This window comes from Strigops habroptila, unplaced genomic scaffold (genome assembly GCF_004027225.2).
Source record: "Strigops habroptila isolate Jane unplaced genomic scaffold, bStrHab1.2.pri NW_022045623.1_ctg1, whole genome shotgun sequence".
NCBI lineage: Eukaryota > Metazoa > Chordata > Aves > Psittaciformes > Psittacidae > Strigops > Strigops habroptila.
This window is the reverse complement of record NW_022651100.1, coordinates 1-26,242: the sequence shown is the minus strand read 5'-3', so window position 1 is coordinate 26,242 and position 26,242 is coordinate 1. Positions and strand designations below refer to the sequence as shown.

At 57.8% G+C, this 26,242-nt stretch overlaps 2 protein-coding genes across 2 annotated transcripts in view; both read right to left on the bottom strand.

Annotated features, from left to right (window-relative positions):
- SMG9 (SMG9 nonsense mediated mRNA decay factor) overlaps window positions 1-10,586 on the bottom strand; it is a 13,735-nt gene extending 3,149 nt beyond the window's left edge. The window contains exons 1-9 of the mRNA XM_030474951.1: window positions 9,739-10,586; window positions 9,336-9,407; window positions 8,338-8,557; window positions 7,347-7,444; window positions 6,484-6,596; window positions 5,615-5,726; window positions 4,010-4,105; window positions 1,498-1,583; window positions 190-314 (exon numbers count right to left, since the gene is read on the bottom strand). Of these exons, the coding sequence (XP_030330811.1) occupies window positions 190-314; window positions 1,498-1,583; window positions 4,010-4,105; window positions 5,615-5,726; window positions 6,484-6,596; window positions 7,347-7,444; window positions 8,338-8,557; window positions 9,336-9,407; window positions 9,739-9,825 (1,009 nt within the window). The 5' untranslated portion in view covers window positions 9,826-10,586. The remainder of the gene's footprint in view (window positions 1-189; window positions 315-1,497; window positions 1,584-4,009; window positions 4,106-5,614; window positions 5,727-6,483; window positions 6,597-7,346; window positions 7,445-8,337; window positions 8,558-9,335; window positions 9,408-9,738) is intronic.
- A 158-nt stretch (window positions 10,587-10,744) lies between these two features.
- LOC115603204 (serine/threonine-protein phosphatase 2A 65 kDa regulatory subunit A alpha isoform-like) lies at window positions 10,745-26,239 on the bottom strand (the record flags this gene model as incomplete). The annotated part of the gene is made up of 9 exons (XM_030474950.1): window positions 10,745-10,860; window positions 11,833-11,924; window positions 13,978-14,120; window positions 15,956-16,110; window positions 19,374-19,434; window positions 21,094-21,267; window positions 23,598-23,732; window positions 24,951-25,021; window positions 26,008-26,239. Coding segments are annotated over 9 exons (1,080 nt in total), but the record flags the coding sequence as incomplete, so codon positions are not given.
- Between the last annotated feature and the right edge of the window lie 3 nt (window positions 26,240-26,242).

Genomic DNA, 26,242 nt, shown 5'->3' with positions numbered 1-26,242 from the left:
TATGGGTCCTGCTATGGGGCACTGCTATGGGTCTCTATGGGGCACTGCTATGCGTTGCTATGGGTCCCGCTATGGGTCACTGCTATGGGTCTCTATGGGGCACTGCTATGCGTTGCTATGGGGCAGGGCGCTATGGGGCACTGCTATGGGTCTCTATGGGGCACTGCTATGGGTCGCTGTGGGTCGCGCTATGGGTCGCGCTGTGGGTCTCACCCAGGTGTGGGTAGTACTCGGAGGGCTCCTCGGCGCCGGCGCTGGGCTCGTGCCCGGGGGAGGGGGTCGAAGGTTTCACCATCTCGGCCGTCTGCAGGAACCTGCGGCACAGGGACCCTATAGCGGCTATAGGGGCTATGGGGGCTATGGGGGTAAAGGGGGCTATGGGGGCAATGGGGGTTATGGGGGCTATAGGGACTATAGGGGCTATGGGGGTAAAGGGGGCTATGGGGGCAATGGGGGTTATGGGGGCAATGGGGCCAATAGGGGTAATGGGGTCTATAGGGCTATAGGGGCTATGGGGTCTATGGAGCTCTATGAGGGTCTATGGGGTGTCTATGGGGCGCTATAGGGTGCTATGGATCTCTATGGGGTGTCTGTGGGGTGCTATGGGGCACTATGGGTCTCTATGGGGCACTACGGGTTGTAGATAGGGTGCTATGGGGCGCTGTGGGGTGTCTATGGGGTGCTAGGGGTCTCTATGGGGTCTCCAGGGGGTGCTATGGGTCTCTATGGGGTGTCTATTGGGTGCTATGGGTGTCTATGGGGTCTCTATGGGGCACTATGGGGTGTCTAGGGGGCGCTGTGGGGCACTGTGGGGTGTCTATGGGGCACTATGGGGTCTCTATGGGGTTTCTATGGGGTTTCTATGGGGCGCTGTAGGGTGTTATGGGGTCCCTATGGGGCGCTGTGGGGCACTATGGGGTCTCTATGGGGCGCTATGGGTCTCTATGGGGCGCTGTGGGGGCACTATGGGGTCTCTATGGGGTGCTATGGGCTCTCTATGGGGCGCTATGGGGTCTCTACGGGGCACTATGGGTCTCTATGGGGCGTTGTGGGGGCACTATGGGGTCTCTATGGGGCGCTATGGGTCTCTATGGGGCGCTATGGGTCTCTATGGGTCTCTATGGGGTGTCTATGGGGTGCTATGGGTCTCTATGGGGCATTATGGGATGTCTATGGGGTCTCTATGGGGTGTCTATGGGGTGCTATGGGTCTCTATGGGGCATTATGGGATGTCTATGGGGTCTCTATGGGGCGCTATGGGTCTCTATGGGGTGTCTATGGGGCACTATGGGTCTCTATGGGGTGCTATGGGGCGCTGTGGGGTGTCTATGGGGCGCTGTCGGGCTCTATGGGTTTCTATGGGGCACTGTGGGATGTCTATGGGGTGTCTATGGGGCATTATGGGATGTCTATGGGGTGTCTATGGGGCGCTGTGGGTCTCTATGGGTCTCTATGGGGCGCTGTGGGGCGCTGTGGGGCGCTGTGGGGCGCAGGCACCGGTAGAGGCCGAGGTCAGTGAACCAATCCTGCACGAGCAGCACCACGTGGCACACGGTGAAGAGGAAGGCGGCGATCTGCAGAGACTGCCCCACACGCGGGGGGCCCGACCCACGGCTCAGCACCCACCGGCACCCACCGGCACCCACTGACACCCACCGGCACCCACCGACACCCACTGATCCCCACCGGCACCCACTGACACCCATTGATCCCCACCGACACCCATTGACCCCCATTGGCACCCATTGATCCCCACTGACACCCATTGGCACCCACTGATCCCCACCGACACCCACCGGCACCCATTGATCCCCACTGACACCCACCGGCACCCACTGATCCCCACCGACACCCATTGACCCCCACTGGCACCCATTGATCCCCACTGACCCCCATTGGCACCCACTGATCCTCACCGACACCCACTGATCCCCATTGGCACCCACTGATCCCCATTGATACTCACTGACACCCATTGGCACCCACTGATCCCCATTGGCACCCACTGATCCCCACTGATGCTGTTGACACCCACTGGCACCCATTGACACCCACTGATCCCCATTAATCCCCATTGATCCCCACCGACACCCATTGACCCCCATTGGCACCCATTGATCCCCACTGATGCTGTTGACACCCACTGGCACCCATTGACACCCACTGATCCCCATTAATCCCCATTGATCTCCACCGACACCCATTGACCCCCATTGGCACCCATTGATCCCCACTGATACTCACTGACACCCATTGATCCCCATTGACACCCATTGATCCCCATTAATCCCCACTGACACCCATTGGCACCCACTGATCCCCACCGACACCCATTGACCCCCATTGGCACCCATTGATCCCCACTGACACCCACTGGAACCCATTGACACCCATTGATCCCCACCGATGCCCATTGACCCCCATTGGCACCCATTGATCCCCACTGACCCCCATTGGCACCCACTGATCCTCACCGACACCCACTGACCCCCATTGGCACCCACTGATCCCCATTGACACTCACTGACACCCATTGACAGCCATTGATCCCCATTGGCACCCATTGGCACCCATTGATCCCCACTGATGCTGTTGACACCCACTGGCACCCATTGACACCCACTGATCCCCATTAATCCCCACTGACACCCGCTGACACCCATTGATACCCACTGATCCCCATTGGCACCCATTGATCCCCATTAGCACCCATTGATACCCACTGGCACCCGTTGATCCCCAATTACACCCATTGTCACCCATTGATCCCCACTGATGCTGTTGACACCCACTGGCACCCATTGACACCTATTGATCCCCATTGACAGGCACTGGCACCCATTGACACCCGTTGAAACCAATTGACACCTACTGATCCCCGTTGACACCCATTGGCACCCATTGACCCACGTTGACACCCATTGGCACTAATTGATCCCCACCGACACTCATTGGCACCCATTGATCCCCATTCATGCTGTTGACACCCGCTGGCACCCATTGACACCCATTGACCCCCGTTGATACACGTTGACCCCCATTGGCACCCATTGATCCCCACTGACACCCATTGAAACCAATTGACACCCACTGATCCCCGTTGACACCCATTGACCTCCGTTGACCCCCGTTGGCACCCATTGATCCCCATTGGCACCCACTGGCACCCATTGAGACCCATTGATCCCCACTGACACTCATTGGCACCCATTGACCCCCACTGATCCCCACTGATACCCATTGGCACCCATTGATCCCCACTGGCACCCATTGAGACCCACTGATCCCCATTGACCCCCACTGACCCCCACTGACACCCATTAGCACCCACTGACACCCATTGACCCCCATTGGCACCCATTGAGACCCACTGATCCCCATTGACACCCATTGATCCCCATTGGCACCCATTAGGGGTGATTGGGTGCCTCCAGAGATACTTAATTAGCCCTAATTGGCACGAATTAATCAATACTGGTCATCACTAATAATTACAATTATTAATAAGTATTAATAGCTATTGATTATTAATCTCAACCGTTATTATTAATCACTAATACCAACCATTAATATTAATTAATGGTCATTATTAACATTATTAATCATTATGCTTAGTAACAATGTAACAACCGTTAATAGCCAATTATTAATCATTATTATTGATTAATAACCTCCCCAATAACCCCCATTGAGCTATTCCACCCCCACGACGCCCTTATTACCCTTATTTAATTACCTCTAATCCATTAATCCTAATTAATTACCCCAACGAACCCCCGTATCCCCCTTAATTAACCCTAATTAATCACCTCTAATCAATTAATACTCATTAATCACCTTCCCCTCACCCTTATTCCCCCCTTATCGGCCCTATTCCCCCTTAATTAATGACCTCTAATCACTGATTCCTCACTGATTACCCCCCCAGGGCCTCCTGCCCCCCCATGCCCCTCCCTATTAGCGCTAATTAGCGCTAATTAATGGCTAATGAGGCTCGTTAATAGCAGACCTGCATCTCGATGTAGGTGTGGGGCAGCCCATACTCGGGGGGCAGCTTCCGGTCGTTGTTGATGAGGTGATCGAGCAGCGCTGGGCTCAGCAGCGGCTGCAATTAGCGGCTTATTAGCGCTAATTAGGGCTATTAATGAGCTCCTTACCGCTAATTAGCGCTATTAATGGGCTCGTCATTGAGTACTGAGAGGTGCTTAGTGCTATTAATGAGCTCGTTAGGGAGAACGAGGGGTAATTAGCGGTATTAAATGGCTCGTAAGGGGTAATTTGCGTTATTATTGAGCTTATTAGCACTAATTAGCGCTATCAATGAGCTCATTAGGGGTAATTAGCGCTATTAATGGGCTCATTAGGGGTAATTAGCGCTATTAATGAGCTCATAAGGAGCAATTAGCACTATTAATGTCCTTATTTGGGATAATTAGCGCTATCAATGAGCTCATTAGGGGTGACTAGCGCTAATAATGAGCTCATTAGGAGGTAATGAGGGGTAATTAGAGCTAATGATGAGCTCGTTAGGGGGAATGAGGGGTAATTAGCGATATTAAATGGCTCATAAGGGGTAATTCGCGTTATTATTGAGCTCATTAGCACTAATTAGCGCTATTAATGAGCTCATTTGGGGGAATGAGGGATAATTAGCGCTATTAATGATCTCATTGGGGTAATTAACGCTAATAATGAGGTCATTCAGGTTAATGAGTAATTACCGCTATTAATGAGCTCCTTAGGAGTAATTAGCGCTGTTAATGAGCTCATTAGGGGTAATTACCACTATGAATGAGATTATTAGGGCTTATTAATTAACTCATTAAGAGTAATTACTGCTATTAATGAGCTCACTTGTGGTAATTATTGCTATTAATGACCTCATTAGAGGTAATTAGCGCTATTAATGAGCTCATAAGGAGCAATCAGCGCTATTAATGATCTCATTAGGAGTAATTATCGCTATTAATGATCTCATTAGCAGTTATTAGCGTTACTAATGATCTCATTCAGGGTAACTATCGCTATTAATGAGCTTATAAGGAGCTATTAGTGCTATTAATGAGCTCAGTGGTAATTAGCGCTCTTAATGAGCTCATTAGGAGCAATGAGCGCTATTAATGAGCTCATTAAGGGTAATTAGCGCTATTAATGAGCTCATTAGGGGTAATTACCGCTATTAATGAGCTCATTAGGAGTTATTAGCGCTATGAATGAGCTCATTAGGGGTAATTAGCGCTATTAATGGGCTCATTAGGGGTAATTAGCGCTATTAATGAGCTCATTAGGGGTAATTAGCGCTATTAATGGGCTCATTAGGGGTTATTAGCGCTATCAATGAGCTCATTAGGGGTAATTAGCGCTATTAATGGGCTCATTAGGGGTAATTAGCGCTATTAATGAGCTCATAAGGAGCAATTAGCACTATTAATGTCCTTATTTGGGATAATTAGCGCTATCAATGAGCTCATTAGGGGTAATTAGCGCCATTAATGAGCTCATTAGGGGTAATTAGTGCTATTAATGGGCTCATTAGGGGTGATTAGCTCTATTAATGGGCTCATTAGGGGTTATTAGCGCTATTAATGGGCTCATTAGGGGTAATTAACGGTACCTGCGTGTCGAGGAAGACGACGCGCTCCTGCGTGATGAAGAAGTCGATGCCCCCGGTCTGGCTCCCCCCCCGCTCCCGCAGCTCCGGGCCCTGCGGCCGGAACACGAACGACCTGCGGGACATAGGGGGCTGGACCCATGGATCGACCCATAGACACAGCCTGGGCCCATAGAGTGACCCATAGACACAGCCTGGACCCATAGATCAACCCATAGACGCAGCCTGGACCCATAGATCGACCCATAGACGCAGCCTGGACCCATAGACTGACCCATAGACGCAGCCTGGACCCATAGACTGACCCATAGACGCAGCCTGGGCCCACAGACTGACCCATAGACACAGCCTGGGCCCATAGACTGACCCATAGACACAGCCTGGGCCCATAGATCGACCCATAGACGCAGCCTGGGCCCATAGAGTGACCCATAGACACAGCCTGGACCCATAGATCGACCCATAGACACAGCCCATTATCCCAGTATAACCCAATGCCCTCCCAGTATAACCCAGTATAACCCAGTATAACCCAGTCCCCTCCCAGTATATCCCAGTATAACCCACTATAACCCAATTCCATCCCAATATATCCCAGTATAGCCCAGTATATCCCACTACAACCCAGTCTCCTCCCAGTATAACCCCCTATAACCCAATTCCATCCCAATATATCCCAGTATAACCCAGTATATCCCAGTATAACCCAATCTCCTCCCAGTGTAACCCAGTATAATGCAGTATAATGCAGTACAACCCAGTATATCCCAGTATATCCCACTATACCCCAGTATAACCAGTGTATCCCACTATACCCCAGTGTATCCCAGTATACCCCAGTATATCCCAGTACAACCAGTGCCTCCCAGTACCGGGGGTCCTCGTCGGGCTGGTTGGCCGCCAGCAGGGACAGGAGGGTGGATTTCCCGGTGCCCTGAAGCCCCAAAGCCCCGACCACCAGCACGTCCGTCTGCTCCAGCAGGTACTGCGGCAATGGGGCACTAAGCTCCGCCCCCCGGGCCCCAAACCCCGCCCCATTGGCCATAAGACCTGCCACTTGGGCCCTAAGCCCCGCCCCCGTGCTTTAAGCCCCGCCCCCTGTGCCCTAAACCCCGCCCCCGGGTCACAAACCCCGCCCCTTGAGGCCTAAGTTCCATCCCCTGGGCCCTAAGCCCCGCCCCCTTGGAACCGAACCTCACCCCATTGGTCCTAAGCCCCGCCCCCTGCGCCCCAAACCCCGCCCCTTCACCCTAACCCCCCCCCCGGGCTTCAAACCCCGCCCCTTGGGTACCAAATCCTGCCCCTTGGGGCCTAAGCTCCGCCCCCTGTGCACTAAACCCCGCCCCCAGGCCCTAAGCCCCGCCCCCTGTGCTCTAAGCCCCGCCCTCCCGGGACTCAAACCATGCCCCCTGGGCTCTAAGCCCTGCCCCCCTGGGCCTTAAACCCCGCCCCCTGGGCCCTAAACCCTCCATAGGAGATACAGGGACCCCCCCAAACCCCCTCTAGAGGACCCAAACCCCCCATAGGAGACACTGGGACCCCCCAAACCCCCTACTGGGGACCCAAACCCCCCCCAGGAGCCACAGGGACCCCCCAAACCCCCTCTAGAGGACCCAAAGCCCCCATAGGAGACACAGGGACCCCCCCAAACCCTCTCTAGAGGACCCAAACCCCCCATAGGAGACACAAGGACCCCCTATAGGGGACCCAATCCCCCCATAGGGTCCCCCCTCACCTCCAGGGCGCTGTCGCACCAGTTCATCTGCTCGTCCACCAGTTTGATGCTGGTTTTCATCTTCTCCGGCGCCGCCAGCCGCGATTGGCCGGCCACGGCTGGAGGGGCGGGGCCGAGGTTGGACACACCCCTCTCCAGATCCATATATGGACACCCAGCCCATATATGGACTGCGCTTAGCTCCGCCCCCTCCCTTAGCCCCGCCCCCTCTCCATATATGGATACACCCTTAGACCCACCCCTTCCCCATATATGGACCTCCCTTAGCCCCACCCCTTCCCCATATATAGACACCCCTTAGCCCCACCCCTTCCCCATATATGGACACCACTTAGCCCCACCCCTTCCCCATATAGAGACATCCCTTAGCCCCGCCCCCCTGCCCATATATGGACACCTCCTTAGGCCTGCTCCCTCCCCATATATGGACATCCCTTAGCCCTGCTCCCATCCCACATATGGGCATCCCTTAGCCCCGCCTCCTCCCTTAGCCCCGCTTTCTTCCCTGCACCCATCCTATATATGGACCTCCCTTAGCCCCGTCCCCTGCCCATATATGGACCCCTTAGCCCTGCCCATATTTGGACCCCCTTAGCCCCACCCCTGCCCATATATGGACCCCTTAGCCCAACACCCTGCCCATATACAGTCGCCTAAGCCCCGCCCCTGCCCATATATGGAGGCCACTCACAGTCCATAGCACCAGGGTGGGACAGCCCCACCCCTCCACCCACCCCATACACAGACACCCCCCTTAGCCCCGCCCCTGCCCATATATGGTCCCCTTAGCCCCGCCCCTACCCATATATGTAGGCCGCTCATGTTCCACAGCGCCGGGGGGGGGTGTGTGTGTGTCAGCCCTTGCCCTCCACCCACCCCATCTATGGACCCCTTTAGCCCCGCCCCTGCCCATATACAGACCCCCTTATCCCCGCCCCTGCCCATATACAGACCCCCTAAGCCCCGCCCCTGCCCATATACGGCCACTCACGGTCCATGGCGCCGGGGGGGGGCAGCCCCCTGCCGTGCAGCTGATACACGGGCTGGGTGGGCCGGGGCCCCCCCTCCCTCTCGCGGGGCGGGGCCTGCGCTGGCCCCTCCCCCGCGCTGGCCACGCCCCCCCCGCGCCCCTCCTCCCCCCGCGCCTTCATCAGCACGTGGGGGGGGGCGGGGGGGGGGGGGGCCGGGCCCGGACCCGCCTTTGCTTGAGGCTGGGGGGGGAGGGGAGATGGGGGTCAGAGGGTAATGGGTCTATGGGGGGGTATAGGGGGTCTATGGGGGGTTATAGGGGTCTGGGGGCTGTTATAGGGGGTCTATGGGGGGTTATAAGGGGATATGGGGGGTTATAGGGGTCTATGGGGGCCTATGAGGGGTTATAGGTAGTCTATGGGGGGTCTATGGGGGGTTATAGGGGGTCTAGGGAGGTCTATGGAATGTTATGGGGTGTTATAAGGGGTCTATGGGGGGTTATAGGAGGTCTATGGAGATCTATGGGGGATATGGGGGGTTATAGGGGTCTATGGGGGTCTATGAGGGGTTATAAGGGGTCGATGAGGGGTTATAGGGAGACTATGGGGGGTCTACGGGGTGTTATAGAGGGTCATAGAGTATCTATAGCTGTCTATGGGGTATCTATAGGGCATCTATACGCGTCTATGGGGTATCTCTAGACTGTGTACAGGCCTTTATAAGAGTCTATAGAGTACCTATATGGATCTATGGGGTAACTGTAGGGCTCTATAAGAGTCTATAGAGTATCAACAGGGCTCTGTAACACTATAGAGTACCTATAGGCATCTATACGGCATCTATAGAGCGATACAAGAGTCTAGGGGGTATCTATAGGGCTCTATGGGGTACCTATAGTGCTCTATGGGGTATCTATAGGGCTCTATAAGAGTCTATAGCATATCCACAGATGTCTACAGGGTATCTATAAGGCTCTACAGGACATCTATAGGGATCTATGGGGTATCTATGGGGCCTCACCCGCTCCCCCGGGGGCTTGGCCAGGATAATCGGCGTCTTCTGCATCAGCCCCGCGGGCTCCTCCCCCCCCTCCTGCCACGTCACAAGTGGGCGGGGTCAGCGAAGCCACGCCCCCACCCCGTAGCCCCTCCCACAACCCCTTATCCCGCCCCATTGAGCCCCCTTTAAGCCCCGCCCCATTGACCAACCTTCACGCAAGCCCCGCCCACACCCACCCCAAGCCACGCCCCCTTGGTCGCCGTCATTCACCCCTCCTTCGCCACGCCCCCTCCTCCCCACCACCCAATCACCAGCCTCCATTCCCGCCCTGCCCAACCCTTGGCCACGCCCCCTCCCGCCCCCCACCCAATCAGCGCCCTCCGTTCCGCTCCAAGCCCCGCCCCTCGGCCCAGGCCCCGCCTACCCGCCGCTCTCCACCGCCCTCCGGCTCCTTGTCCCGGGTCCAGCGGCGCCGCCCGCCCGGGGCCGGGCTCTGCCCCGAGTCCGACATCGCTCAATGGGGCCCAACGGGTCCAAATGGGGCCAAACGGGGCCAAAGGGACCCAACGGGACCAAAGGGATGGGGCTGAGGAGCGGCTATGGGGGGGAAATGGGGCTATGGGAGGGGAAATGGGGCTATGGGAGGGGGGAAATGAGGCTATGGGGGGGGAAAGGGGATATAGGGGGAATGGGGCTATAGGGGTTGGAAACGGGTCTAGAAGGCAGGGAAATGGGGATATGTAGGGGGAAATGGGGCTATGGGGGGTGGAAATGGGGATATAAGGGTGGAAATGGGGCTATAGGGGGTGGAAATGGGGATATAAGGGTGAAAATGTGGCTATGGGGGGGAAATGGGGCTATAGGGGGTGGAAATCGGGCTATAAATGGTGAAATGGGGCTACAGAGAGAAGCAGCGGCGTTAGAGGGAAGAGGAGGGTCTATAGGGGGAAGAGGAGGGGCTATAGGGGGAAGAGGCGGGTCTATTGGGGGAAGAGGAGGGTCCATAGGGGGAAGAGGCGGGTCTATAGGGGAAAGAGGAGGGGCTATAGGGAAGCGGAAGGGACTATAGGGGGTAAAGACGGGGCCGTGGAAGGGCTATAGGGGGAAGGGGAGTGTCTATAGGGGGCAGCGGAGGCTCTATAGGCCCCATAGAGGGGCTCTATAGGCCCCATATGGGAGCTTTATAGGGGGACAGAGCCCCAGCCAGAGCGACACGTGTGCGGGCAGCGGGTGACGTCACTTTCCCGCCCTCTCTGGAGCGCGCACGCCGCCTCCAGCCAATCAGCGCGCAGGAGCCGAGGCGCCCGGGCCAATCAGAGCGGCGGAAGCCTCCCATTCACTCCCCCCCCCCCCACGAAAGGACCCGGATGTTCCCCTAGCTCCGTCCCCCCAAGGACCCGGATGTCCCCCCCCCCAATAAAGGCGCGTCATTAACAGCGATCCTCGTTTAATGAATGAACCGGTGACGTCACGAGGGGGCGGGGCCAATGGCACATGCGGGGGGGGGAGGGCGGAGGGAGGGGGCGGGGTCAGGCGAGTGCCAGCACTGGGGGGGGGGGGGGGGGGGGGGGAGAGAAAGAGGGGGGAGGGGTCAGAGGTCACTGGGGCAGTGACCACAATGACCCCCCCCATGTCCTTATGTGACCCCCACATTGCCCCCATTGAGCCCCACAGCGCCCCATTGCCCTCCATTCCCATCACCCCCATTGCCCCATTAGCCCCGTCACCCCCTATTGCCCCCCATTGTCCCCATTCCCCCCATTACCCCCACTGTCCCCATTACCCCCATTGCCCCCTATAGCCCTCAGTGCCTCCATTCCCCCCATTGCCCCCATAGCGCCCCATTGCCCCCATTCCCCCCATTGCCCCCCATTCCCCCCATCACCCCCTATTGCCCCCCATTACCCCCAGTGCCCAATTACCCCCATAGCCCCCTGTAGCTCCTGTAGCCCCTGTTGCCCCCATCACCCCCATTCCCCCCATTGCCCCATTACTCCCCATTCCCCCCATCACCCCCATCACCCCCTATTGCCCCCCATTGTCCCCTATTACCCCCAGTGCCCAATTACCCCCCATTGCCCCCTATAGCTCCTGTAGCCCCTGTTGCCCCCATCACCCCCATTCCCCCCATTGCCCCCCATTGCCCCCCATAGCCCCCATTACCCCATTGTCCCCATCACCCCCCATTGCCCCATTGCCCCCCATAGCCCTATAGCCCCATCACCCCCTATTACCCCCCATTGCCCCCCATTGCCCCCATTCTCCCCATTGCCCCCACTGCCCCATTACCCCCCACTGCCCCCCATAGCCCCCATTACCCCATTGCCCCCATTGCCCCATTGCCCCCCATAGCCCTATAGCCCCCATAGCCCCATCACCCCCTATTGCACCCCATTGCCCCCATTGCCCCCCATTGCCCCATTACCCCCCATTTCCCCCATTCCCCCCCATTGCTCCCATTGCCCCCCATTGCCCCTATAACCCCTATATCCCCCGTAGCCCCCCATGTCCCCCTGACCCGTGAGCGCCTCTTGGGCGAAGTATTTCACATCCACGTCCTGATCCTGCGTCAGCTTCTCCAGCACCGGCTTCACCTCGGCCTGCAGCGTCCTGGGGGGGGGCGGAGCACCCATGGGTGGGGGGGGAGCACCCATGGGTGGGGGGCACCCATGGGTGCGGGGGGAGCCACCCAATGGAGGAGGGAGGCAGCCAAGGGGTGCTTGGTGGGTGCTGTGGGTGGTGGGGAGTATGTAGGTGTAGGGGTGGGGTGGGGTGGGTGTTGTGGGTGTATATGGGTGCTATGGGTGCACATGGGTGTCATACATGCATATGGGTGCACATGGGTGCTATGGGTGTACATGGGTGCACCTGGGTGTCATAGATACATATGGGATGGGTGCACAGGGGTGCTATGGGTGAACATGGGTGTCATAGATGTACATGGGTGTTATGGGTGCACATGGGTGTTATGGGTGCACATGGGTGCTATGGGTGCACATGGGTGTACATGGGTGTACACGGGATGGGTGCACATGGGTGTTATGGGTGCACAGGGGTTTGATGGGTGCACATGGGTGCTATGGGTGCACATGGGTGTTACGGGTGCACATGGGTGTCATGGGTGTACATGGGTGCAGACGGGATGGGTACACATGAGTTTGATGGGTGCCAATGGGTGTGATGGGTGCACATGGGTGTCACAGATGTATATGGGTGCACATGGGATGGGTGTCATGGGTGTTATGGGTGCCAATGGGTGGGATGGGTGCACATGGGTGTCATAGGTGCACATGGATGTGATGGATGCACATGGGATGGGTGTCAATGGGTGTCATAGATGTACACAGGTGCACATGGGATAGGTGCACATGGGTGTGATGGGTGCACATGGGTACCATGGGTGCACATGGGATGGGTGCACATGGGTGCTATGGGTGCACATGGGATGGGTGCACACGGGTGTCATGGGTGCACAATGATGCTAAGGGTGCACATGGGTGTCATAGGTGTACATGGGATGGGTGCACATGGGTGTAAGGGGTGTACATGGGATGGGTGTCAATGGGTGCTGTGGGTGCTATGGGTGTCACAGATGTACATGGGATGGGTGTCATGGGTGCACATGGGTGCTATGGGTGTCATGGGTGCTATGGATGTAATGGGTGCACATGGGTGCTATGGGTATCATGGGTGCTATGGGTGTACATGGGTGCACATGGGTGCTATGGGTATCACGGGTGCACGAGTGCAGATGGCTGCCAATGGGTGTAATGGGCACCGTGTGTGTGTTCTATAGGCGCCATGTGCTCTATAGGTGCTCTAGGCTGTGTAGAGGTGCTCTAGGGTATTCTATAGGTGCTCTATAGGTCCTTACCCTGCATCCAGACCATGCTGAAGCACACACTGATGGGTGCTGTGTGTGCATTCTATAGGTGCTATGTGCTCTATAGGTGCTCTAGGCTGTATAGAGGTGCTCTACGGTATTCTATAGGTGCTCTAGGGTATTCTATAGGTGCCCTATAGGTGCTACAGGTGCTTACCCTGCATCCAGACCATGCTGAAGCACACATTGATGGGTGCTGTGTGTGCATTCTATAGGCACTAGGTGCTCTATAGGTGCTCTAGGCTGTATAGAGGTGCTCTATGGTATTCTATAGGTGCTCTAGGGTATTCTATAGGTGCTCTATAGGTCCTTACCCTGCATCCAGACCATGCTAAAGCACACATTGATGGCTACCATGTGTGTGTTCTATAGGCGCTATGTGCTCTATAGGTGCTCTAAGCTGTATAGAGGTGCTCTACAGTATTCTATAGGTGCTCTAGAGTATTCCATAGGTACTCTATAAGTGCTATACGTGCTTACCCTGCATCCAGACCATCCTGAAGCACGCATTGATGGGTGCTGTGTGTGCATTCTATGGGTGCTATGTGCCCTATAGGTGCTCTAGGCTGTATAGAGGTGCTCTAGGGTATTCTATAGGTGCTCTATAGCTGCTATACGTGCTTACCCTGCATCCAGACCATGCTGAAGCACACACTGATGGCTGCTGTGCGTGCATTCTATAGGCGCTAGGTGCTCTATAGGTGCTCTAGGCTGTAGAGAGGTGCTCTAGGGTGTATATAGGCGCTCTATAGGTGCTATAGGCGCTCTATAGGTGCTTACCCCGCATCGAGGACGGGCCCGAGGCGCTGCAGGGACTTGGCCACGTTGAAGCGCACGTTGGCCACGGCGTCGCCGGCCATCCGCAGCACCGTGGGCAGCAGCTGCTGCGCCGTCAGCTCCGGCCCGCACACCTCCGACAGCACCTATGGGACACCGCAGCACCCATGGGCGGGGCAGCACCCACGGGGGGGGGGGCAGCACCCGTGGGGGGGGCAGAGAATGGGGCCCTGTGGGGTCAAAGGGGTCTTAAAGGGGTGGGAATAGGAAGGAGGGATCAGCACCGCACGGGTGGACAGCTCCCAATGCGGCAGCACCCATGGGGGGGTCAGCACCCATGGGGGGGGCATAGAATGGGGTCCTATGGGGTGAAAGGGGTCTTAAAGGGGTGGGAGTAGGAAGGAGGGATCAGCACCACAGGGGTGAACAGCTCCCAATGGGGCAGCACCCACGGGGGGGTGGCAGCACCCATAGGGTGGCAGCACCCCCGGGGGGGGCATAGAATGGGGTGAAAGGGGTCTTAAAGGGGGAGGAGTAGGAAGGAGGGGAGGGATCAGCACCGCAAGGGTGGACAGCTCCCAATGGGGCAGCACCCATAGGGGGTCAGCACCCATGGGGGGGGTGATATAATGGGGTCCTATGGGGTCCCAAAGGGGATGGAACCTCCCATAGGGGTCAGAACCCATGGGGGGGCATATAACGGGGTCCTATGGGGTGCCAAGGGGGATGGCAGCATCCATGGGTGGGAGGAAGCACCCAATCGGGGGGCAGCACCCATGGGGGGGTGATATAATGGGGTCCTATGGGGTCCTAAGGGGGATGGAAGCACCCATGGGTGGGGGGAAGCACCCACGGGGGGGGCAGCACCCATGGGGGGGGCAGAGAATGGGGTGAAAGGGGGTCTCAATGGGGTGGGAGCAAGCAGGAGGGGAGGGATCAGGACCCATAGGTGGGGGGCAGCACCCACGGGGGGGTCAGAGAATGGGGTGAAAGGGGTCTTAAAGGGAGGGGAGTAGGAAGGAGGGGAGGGATCAGCACCGCAGGGGTGGACAGCTCCCAATGGGGCAGCAACCATAGGGGGTCTCAGCACCCATGGGTGGGGCGCAGCACCCATGGGTGCCCCACTCTAACGCATTACACTTTTGCTTTGGGGGGGTCCCCATCACTTGTGTCGCCCATAGGGGGGTGCAGGGGTCCCATAGGGAGGTGTTGGGGTCCCGCGGGGGTCTCAGCACCCATGGGTGGGGTGCAGCACCCACGGGTGCCTCACTCTTAATGCATTACACCATTGGGTTGGTGGGGTCCCCATCACTTGTGTGTCCCATAGGGGTGTGTTGGGGACCCATAGATGTGGTTCAGCACCCATAGAGGGGTCTCAGCACCCATGGGTACCCCACTCTAACGCATTATATGGTGGCTTTGGGGCGGTCCCCATCACTTGTGTCTCCCACAGGGGTGTGTAGGGGTCCCATAGGGGTGTGCAGGGGTCCCATAGGGGTGTCTCAGCACCCATGGGTGGGGCGCAGCACCCATGGGTGCCCCACTCTAACGCATTACACTTTTGCTTTGGGGGGGTCCCCATCACTTGTGTCGCCCATAGGGGTGTGTTGGGGACCCATAGAGGTGGCTCAGCACCCATAGAGGGGTCTCAGCACCCATGGGTGCTCCCCTCTAACGCATTACACTTTTGCTTTGGGGGGGTCCCCATCACTTGTGTCGCCCATAGGGGTGTGTTGGGGTCCCTTAGATGTGGTTCAGCACCCATAGAGGGGTCTCAGCACCCATAGAGGGGTCTCATCACCCATGGGTGGGGGGCAGCACCCATGGGTACCCCACTCTAACGCATTATATGGTGGCTTTGTGGGGGTCCCCATCACTTGTGTCCCCCACAGGGGTGTGTAGGGGTCCCATAGGGAGGTGCAGGGGTCCCGCGGGGGGGTCTCAGCACCCCTGGGTGCGGCGCAGCGCCCAGCGCACGTACGTTGATGCAGAAGAGCGTGGTCATGCGGTGCAGGTAGTTGGGGTCCCCGGCCATGGCCAGCACCTTGGGCACGATGGTTCCCTGCGCCCAGCCCGGCCCGAAGCGCTCCACCAGCTTCCGCAGGTTGCTCGTGGCCGCCTCCCGGATGGCGTACACTGCGGGCAGCACCGGCACCACCGCTCACACCAGTACGGACCAGTAACAACCAGTAACAACCAGTAAGGACCATTAGACCAGTAAGGACCAGTAAGGACCAGTAACACCGGTAACACCGGTAACAACCATTAAGAACCATTAAGGACCAGTAAGGACCAGTAAGAACCAGTAACAACCATTAAGAACCATTAAGGACCAGTAAGGACCAGTAAGAACCAGTAACACCGGTAACACCGGTAACAACCATTAAGAACCATTAAGGACCATTAAGGACCAGTAAGGACCAGTAAGGACCACTAACAACCAATAACACCAGTAACACCAGTCACACCGGTAACACCAGTAACACCAGTAACACCAGCGACGCCGGTAACACCCAGTAACACCGGTAACACCAGTGACACCGGTAACACCAGTGACACTGGTAACCCCGGTAACACCAATAACACCAGTAACACCAGTAACACCAGTGACACCAGTGACACCGGTAACACCAGTAACACCAGTAACACCGGAAACACCAGTGACACTGGTAACACCGGTAACAACCAGTAACACCAATAACACCGGTAGCACCGGTAACACCGGTGACACCGGTAACAACCAGTACGGACCAGTAAGAATCATTAACAACCATTAAGGACCAGTACGGACCAGTAACACCAGTAAGGACCACTAACAACCATTAAGAACCATTAAGGACCAGTAAGGACCAGTAAGAACCAGTAAGGACCACTAACAACCATTAAGAACCATTAAGGACCAATAAAAACCAGTAAGGACCACTAACAACCAATAACACCAGTAACACCAGTAACACCGGTAACACCAGTACCACCAGTAACATCAGTAACACCGGTGACACCGGTAACACCAGTAACACCAGTAACAACCAGTAACCACCAGTAACACCGGTAACAACCAGTAACACTGGTAACACCCAGTAACACCGGTAACACCAGTAACACCAGTGACACCAGTGACACCGGTAACACCGGTAACACCAGTAACACCAGTGACACCAGTGACACCGGTAACACCGGTAACACCGGTAACAACCAGTAACAGCGGTCACACCAGTAACACCGGTAACACGAGTGACACCGGTCACACCAGTAACCACCAGTAACACCGGTAACACCAGTAACAACCATTAAGAATCATTAAGGACCAGTAAGGACCAGTAACACCAGTAAGACCAGTAAGGACCACTAACAACCAATAACACCAGTAACACCAGTAACAACCAGTAACAACCAGTAACACCGCTAACAACCAGTAACAACCAGTAAGGACCATTAAGGACCATTAAGAATCATTAAGGACCAGTAAAGACCAGTAAGAATCATTAACAACCATTAAGGACCAGTACGGACCAGTATTGTTCAGTAAGAACCAGGAATACCAGTAAGGACCAGTAACACCAGTAACGACCAGTAACAACCATTAAGAACCATTAATAATCATTAAGAACCATTAAGGACCAGTAAGGACCATTAACAACCATTAAGAACCAGTACAGACCAGTAAGGACCATTAAGGACCAGGAATACCAGTAAGGACCAGTAACACCAATAAGACCAATAAGGACCACTAACAACCATTAAGCATCAATAAGGACCAGTAATACCAGTAAGGACCATTAAGGACCAGTAATACCAATAAGAACCAGTAATACCAGTAAAGACCATTAAGGACCAGTAAGAACCATTAACAACCATTAAGAACCATTAAGGACCAGTAAGGACCAGTAACAACCATTAAGGACCAGTAAGACCAGTAAGGACCACTAACAACCATTAAGGACCATTAAGGACCAGTAACACCAGTAAGGACCAGTAACAACCACTAAGGACCATTAAGGACCAGCAATACCAGTAAGAACCACTAAGGACCATTAAGAACCAATAACACCCATTAAGGACCAGTAAGGACCATTAAGGACCCTTAAAGGCCAGTAACACCAGTACGGACCAGTAAGGACCAGTAAACCCAGTCAGGACCAGCGACACCCGCACCCGCCTCACGCAGCTCCCAGCCCCCCCCCGTGACTCCCAGTAGCTCCCAGTGACCCCCAGTAACCAACCGCAGGGCTCCCAGTGCATCCCAGTATGGCCCAGTGCTCCCAGTGCCGCCCAGTGCATCCCAGTATGGCCCAGTGCTCCCAGTGCCGCCCAGTGCGTCCCAGTGCACCCCAGTATATCCCAGTGCATCCCAGTGCTCCCAGTGCATCCCAGTGCGTCCCAGTACATCCCAGTGCGTCCCAGTGCATCCCAGTGCATCCCAGTATATCCCAGTGCCTCCCAGTGCATCCCAGTACATCCCAGTATACCCCAGTGCTCCCATTCCTTCCCAGTATATCCCAGTGCCTCCCAGTACATCCCAGTATATCCCAGTGCTCCCAGTGCCTCCCAGTGCATCCCAGTGCTCCCAGTGCTCCCAGTGCTCCCAGTGCATCCCAGTGCTCCCAGTGCCTCCCAGTGCCTCCCAGTGCATCCCAGTGCTCCCAGTGCCTCCCAGTGCATCCCAGTGCTCCCAGTGCTCCCAGTGCATCCCAGTGCATCCCAGTGCATCCCAGTGCTCCCAGTGCATCCCAGTGCTCCCAGTGCTCCCAGTGCTCCCAGTCCCACCCCAGTGTTCCCAGTGCTCCCAGTGCCTCCCAGTGCATCCCAGTGCTCCCAGTGCCTCCCAGTGCATCCCAGTGCTCCCAGTGCATCCCAGTGCATCCCAGTGCGTCCCAGTATATCCCAGTATATCCCAGTATATCCCAGTGCTCCCAGTGCTCCCAGTGCTGCCCAGTACATCCCAGTGCTCCCAGTGCCTCCCAGTGCTCCCAGTGCTGCCCAGTACATCCCAGTGCTCCCAGTGCCTCCCAGTGCTCCCAGTGCTGCCCAGTACATCCCAGTGCTCCCAGTGCCTCCCAGTGCATCCCAGTGCCTCCCAGTGCTCCCAGTGCATCCCAGTACATCCCAGTGCATCCCAGTGCATCCCAGTGCTCCCAGTACATCCCAGTACATCCCAGTGCTCCCAGTGCCTCCCAGTGCATCCCAGTGCTCCCAGTACATCCCAGTACATCCCAGTGCTCCCAGTGCATCCCAGTGCTCCCAGTACATCCCAGTACATCCCAGTACATCCCAGTGCTCCCAGTACATCCCAGTGCTCCCAGTGCCTCCCAGTGCATCCCAGTGCATCCCAGTACATCCCAGTACATCCCAGTGCTCCCAGTCCATCCCAGTACATCCCAGTGCTCCCAGCGCCTCACCGTGGTCGACCAGCCAGGCCATGCAGAGCGAGTTCAGCTTCTCGTCAAAGAACTCCACACCCTGGGGGGAGACCAGTACGGACCAGTATGGACCAGTATAACCAGTATGGACCAGTATAACCCAGTATGGACCAGTATGGACCAGGATAACCCAGTACGGACCAGTATGGACCAGTATAACCCAGTATGGACCAGTATGGACCAGTATAGACCAGTATGGAGCAGTATAACCAGTATAACCAGTATAACCCAGTATGGACCAGTATGGACTGGTATGGACCAGTATGGACCAGTGCGGACCAGTATGGACCAGTATAACCACTATGGACCAGTATGGACCAGTACGGAGCAGTATAACCCAGTATGGACCAGTATGGAGCAATATGGACCAGTATGGACCAGTATAACCCAGTATAGACCACTATGGACCAGGATAACTCAGTATGGAGCAGTATGGACCAACAGCCCTCCCCAGTCCATCCCAATCCCATCCCAGTGCCCCATAGCGCCCATAGCGCCCCATAGCCCCATAGCCCCATAGCGCCCCATAGCGCCCATAGCGCCCCATAGCCCCATAGCGCCCCACAGCGCCCCATAGCAGTACCAGCTGCCCCGCCAGCAGGGGCATGTACTCGATGATGGCGAGTGCTCCCCATCCCCTCCCAGCGCCCCATAGCGCCCCATAGCGCCCCACAGCGCCCCACAGCGCCCCATAGCGCCCCACAGCGCCCCATAGCCCCATAGCCCCATAGCGCCCCATAGTGCCCCATAGCAGTACCAGCTGCCCCGCCAGCAGGGGCATGTACTCGATGATGGCGAGTGCTCCCCATCCCCTCCCAGCGCCCCATAGCCCCATAGCCCCATAGCGCCCCATAGCCCCATAGCGCCCCATAGCGCCCCATAGCGCCCATAGCGCCCCATAGCGCCCCACAGCGCCCCATAGCGGCAGTACCAGCTGCCCCGCCAGCAGGGGCATGTACTCGATGATGGCGAGTGCTCCCCATCCCCTCCCAGCGCCCCATAGCCCCATAGCGCCCCATAGCCCCATAGCGCCCCATAGCGCCCCCAGCGCCCCGTAGCGCCCCATAGCGCCCCATAGCGGCAGTACCAGCTGCCCCGCCAGCAGGGGCATGTACTCGATGATGGCGAGTGCTCCCCATCCCCTCCCAGCGCCCCATAGCCCCATAGCGCCCCATAGCCCCATAGCGCCCCATAGCGCCCCATAGCCCCATAGCGCCCCACAGCGCCCCATAGCGGCAGTACCAGCTGCCCCGCCAGCAGGGGCATGTACTCGATGATGGCGAGTGCTCCCCATCCCCTCCCAGCGCCCCATAGCCCCATAGCGCCCCATAGCCCCATAGCGCCCCATAGCGCCCCATAGCCCCATAGCGCCCCACAGCGCCCCATAGCGGCAGTACCAGCTGCCCCGCCAGCAGGGGCATGTACTCGATGATGGCGAGTGCTCCCCATCCCCTCCCAGCGCCCCATAGCCCCATAGCCCCACAGCGCCCCATAGCGCCCATAGCGCCCCATAGCCCCACAGCGCCCCATAGCGCCCATAGCGCCCCATAGCGCCCCACAGCGCCCCATAGCGGCAGTACCAGCTGCCCCGCCAGCAGGGGCATGTACTCGATGATGGCGAGTGCTCCCCATCCCCTCCCAGCGCCCCATAGCCCCATAGCGCCCCATAGCGCCCCACAGCGCCCCATAGCGGCAGTACCAGCTGCCCCGCCAGCAGGGGCATGTACTCGATGATGGCGAGGCGCACGCGCCACTTGGCGTCCTCGGCCAGCTCCACGATGGCCGGGAGCAGCGACTGCGAGAGCTGCCGGATGCCGATCACCTCGTTCACGCAGTCCAGGTTCGAGATGATGTTGAGCCGCACCTCGGGGCACTGCAATGTGGGGGGCGGGGTTAGGGGGCAGAGCCGTGGGGCGCTATGGGGCTGGGTTATGGGGCGCTATGGGGCTGGGTTATGGGGCGCTATAGGGCTGGGTTATGGGGTGCTGTGGGGTGAGTTATGGGGTGCCGTGGGGCAGTGGGGAGTGGGTTATGGGGTGCTATGGGGCTGTGCTATGGGGCTGGGTTATGGGGTGCTGTGGGGTGAGGTATGGGATGCTGTGGGGCAGTGGGGAGTGGGTTATGGGGCGCTATGGGGCGCTATGGGGCTGGGTTATGGGGTGCTATGGGGCTGGGTTATGGGGTGCTGTGGGGTGACTTAGGGGGTGCTATGAGGCACTATGGGGCAGGGTTATGGGGCGCTATGGGGCAGAGCCATGGAGCTGAGTAATGGGGTGCTGGGGGGTGAGGTAGGGGGGGCTATGAGGCATTGAGGAGTGGGTTATGGGGTGCTATGGGGCTGTGCTATGGGGCTGACTTGTGGGGCGCTGTGGGGCTGAGTTATTGAGTGCTGTGGGGTGAGTTAGGGAGTGCTGTGCGGCAGTGGGGAGTGGGTTATGGGGCGCTATGGGGCACTATGGGGCTGGGTTATGGGGTGCTGTGGGGTTAGTTAGGGGGTGCTATAAGGCATTGAGGAGCGGGTTACGGGGTGCTATGGGGCTGACTTATGGGGCGCTATGGGGCACTATGGGGCTGGGTTATGGGGTGCTGTGGGGTTAGTTAGGGGGTGCTACGAGGCATTGAGGAGTGGGTTATGGGGTGCTATAGGGCTGGGTTATGGGGCGCTATGGGGCTGGGTTATGGGGTGCTGTGGGGTGAGTTATGGGGTGCTGTGGGGCAGTGGGGAGTGGGTTATAGGGTGTTATGGGGCTGGGTTATGGGGTGCTATGGGGCTGGGTTATGGAGCGCTGTGGGGCTGGGTTATGGGGTGCTGTGGGGCTGGGTTATGGGGTGCTGTGGGGCTGGGTTATGGGGCGCTGTGGGGCTGGGTTATGGGGTGTTATGGGGCTGGGTTATGGGGCGCTGTGGGGAGGCCTAAAGGGGATGCAGGGGGCTTCAAGGTGGTCACAAAGGGTCCCTGTATGTCCCCATATACCCCTATACATCCCCATCTATCCCCATCCAATGGGACCCTATATACCCCCATATGCCCCCATATACCCCCATATGTCCCTATCTGTCCCCATATATCCCCATCTATCCCCGTTCAACGGGTCCCTATATATCCCCATATGTCCCCATATGCCACTATATATTTCCATACATCCCTATATGTCCCTATACATCCCCATATATGCCCATACACCCCTATATGTCCCTATCTGTCCCCATATATCCCCATCCAATGGGTCCCTATATGCCCCCACATATCCTCATATGTCCCTGTATGTCCCCATACATCCCTATATGTACCTATACATCCTTATATATCCCCACGTAACGGGTCCCTATATACCCCCATATGCCTCTATATCCCCCTATATATCTCCATACATCCCTATATATCCCTATACGTGCCCATATACCTCATTACATCCCTATCTGTCCCCATATATCCCCATAGATCCCCATCCAATGGGTCCCTATATACCCCTATATGTCCCTATACACCTCTACACATCCCCATAGCCCCCATAGCCCCATAGCCCCCTGGCCCATAGATCCCCCTGCCCCATAGATCCCCCTGCCCCACAGCCCCTGCCCCACAGCGCACCTCGTCCTTGAGCTGCGCCAGGAAGAGCGGCAGCAGATGTTCCCTATATACCCCCATAGGCCCCTGCCCCATAGCGCCTGCCTCATAGCCCCTGCCCCATAGATCCCCCTGCCCCATAGATCCCCCTGCCCCATAGCGCCTGCCCCATAGCGCCTGCCCCATAGCCCCTGCCCCATAGATCCCCCTGCCCCATAGTGCCTGCCCCACAGCCCCTGCCCCATAGCCCCTGCCCCATAGCGCCTGCCCCACAGCGCACCTCGTCCTTGAGCTGCGCCAGGAAGAGCGGCAGCAGATGCTCCCTATATACCCCCATAGCCCCATAGCCCCTGCCCTATAGCGCCTGCCCCATAGATCCCCCTGCCCCATAGCCCCTGCCCCATAGCGCCTGCCCCATAGCCCCTGCCCCATAGCGCCTGCCCCATAGATCCCCCTGCCCCACAGCGCACCTCGTCCTTGAGCTGCGCCAGGAAGAGCGGCAGCAGATGCTCCCTATATACCCCCATACCCCCATAGCCCCTGCCCCATAGCGCCCGCCCTATAGATCCCCCTGCCCCATAGCGCCTGCCCCATAGATCCCCCTGCCCCATAGATCCCCCTGCCCCACAGCGCACCTCGTCCTTGAGCTGCGCCAGGAAGAGCGGCAGCAGATGCTCCACCGTGTTCTCCTTGCCCAGGATCGGGGACAGCCCCATGATCACCGAGGCCAGCGCGGACTTCACGTGCTGGTTCGCGTCCGACACCAGCTCCTGCAGCCAATGGGGCGGCAATGGGGCGGCAATGGGGCGGCAATGGGGAGGCAATGGGGAGGCAATGGGGTGGCAATGGGGAGGCAATGGGGCGGCAATGGGGAGACAATGGGGAGGCAATGGGGTGGCAATGGGGAGGCAATGGGGAGGCAATGGGGAGACAATGGGGAGGCAATGGGGCGGCAATGGGGCAGCAATGGGACATCAACAATGGGGCAGCAATGGGGCGGCAATGGGGCGGCAATGGGGCGGCAATGGGGAGGCAATGGGGAGACAATGGGGCGGCAATGGGGAGGCAATGGGGTGGCAATGGGGAGGCAATGGGGCGGCAATGGGGCGGCAATGGGGAGACAATGGGGAGGCAATGGGGAGGCAATAGAACATCATTAATGGGGCGGCAGCAATGGGGCAGCAATGGGGCAGCAATGGGGAAGCAATAGGGCAGCAATGGGGCAGCAATGGGGCAGCAATGGGGCGGCAATGGGGCGGCAATGGGGAGACAATGGGGAGGCAATGGGGAGGCAATAGAACATCATTAATGGGACACCAATAGGACATCAATGGGAGATCAGCAATGGGGCGGCAATGGGGAGGCAACGGGGAGGCAATGGGGCAGCAATGGGGCAGCAATAGAACATCATTAATGGGGCAGCGGCAATGGGGCAGCAGTGGGGCAGCAACAGGGAGGTAATAGAACATCATTAATGAGACACCAATAGGACATCAATGGGAGATCAGCAATGGGGCGGCAATGGGGCGGCAATAGAACATCATTAATGGGGCGGCAGCAATGGGGCAGCAATGGGGCGGCAATGGGGAGACAATGGGGAGGCAATAGAACATCATTAATGGGACAGCAATGGGGCAGCAATGGGGCAACAATAGAACATCATTAATGGGGCGGCGGCAATGGGGCAGCAATGGGACAGCAAAGGAGAGACAATGGGGCAGCAATGGGGCGGCAACAGGGAGGCAATAGAACATCATTAATGAGACAACAATGGGGCAGCAGTGCAGCAGCAGTGGGGCGGCAGTGGGGTAGCAATGGGGCAGCAGCAGTGGGGCAGCAACAGGGAGGCAATAGAACATCATTAATGGGACATCAGTGGGGCAGCAATAGGACACCCATGGGTGAAGGGACACCCCATAGGGCCCCATCCCATCCCACCACCCCATAGGGTGCCCTATGGGGCGCCCCACAGCGCGCCCGGCGCTCACCTTGATGCAGGGCAGGATCTGGCCCATGATGACGGCCTCGCGGCAATCGGGGGCCAGGTTCTCACAGAACTCTGCAGGGACACGGGGGGGCAGCGGTGGGGCGGGGGGCAGCTATGGGGCAGGGGGGAGGCTATGGGGCAGGGAGACCTTCTATAGTACATGAAATGTTCTATGGGGCAGGAGGACCTGCTATGGGGCAGGGAAACCTTCTATAGTGCATGAAATGATCTATGGCGCAGGGGGGTGGCTATGGGGCAGGGAGGACGCTATGGGGCAGGGGGGTCAGCGGTGGGGCGGGGGGGCGGCTATGGGGCGGGGGGTCAGCTATGGGGCAGGGGGTCAGCTATGGGGCGGGGGGGCGGCTATGGGGCAGGGGGGCAGCTATGGGGCAGGGGGGTGGCTGTGGGGCAGGGGGACTGCTGTGGGGCAGGAGGGTCAGCTATGGGGCAAGGGGATCAGCTATGGGGCAGAGGGACAGCTATGGCGCTTAAAGATCTTTTATGGGTCATAAAGACCTTCCATGGGGCAGGGGGTCAGCTATGGGGCAGGGGGGTGGCTGTGGGGCAGGGGGGTCAGCTATGGGGCAGGGGGGTCAGCTATGCACCCAAAACCACCCTAAAGGGCCCCCAAAAAGCACCCAAGATGCCCCCAAAACCCCCCCAAAGAGCCCCCAAAGGGCACCCAAAGACCCAGGAGCACCCAAAGGGCACCCAAAAGCCACCAAAAGGCACCCAAAGGCACCCAAAAGCCGCCAAAACCACCCAAAATGACCCCAAAAGGCACCCAAAGAGCACCCAAAGACCCAAAAGCACCCAAAAGGCACCCAAAAGCCACTATAAAGCACCCAAAGAGCACCCAAAACCCCCCCAAAACCCCCCCAAAACCCCCCCAAAGGGCACCCAAAGGGCACCCAAAAGGCACTAAAAACCCCCCAAACCTGCCCCCAAAGACCCCAAAACCCCCCCAAAGACCCCCAAAGGGCCCCCAAGGAGCACCCAAAGGGCACCCAAAGGGCACCCAAGGGCACCCAATGGCACCCAAGGGCGCCCGCACTCACCCTTGACCTTGTGGGAGGCGGCGGCGCGCACCTCGGCCTCGCAGTCCTTCATGAGGCTCTGGAAGGCGCCCACCAGGTCGCTCTTGGTCAGCTCCGGCCCCACAGCGCGCTGCAGCTGCAGCACCAGCGCCCGCCGTGGGTCCCTGCCCCATAGCGCTGCCCCATCGCGCTGCCCCACGGCGCTGCCCCACAGCGCTGCCCCATAGCGCCACCCCACAGCGCGCTGCAGCTGCAG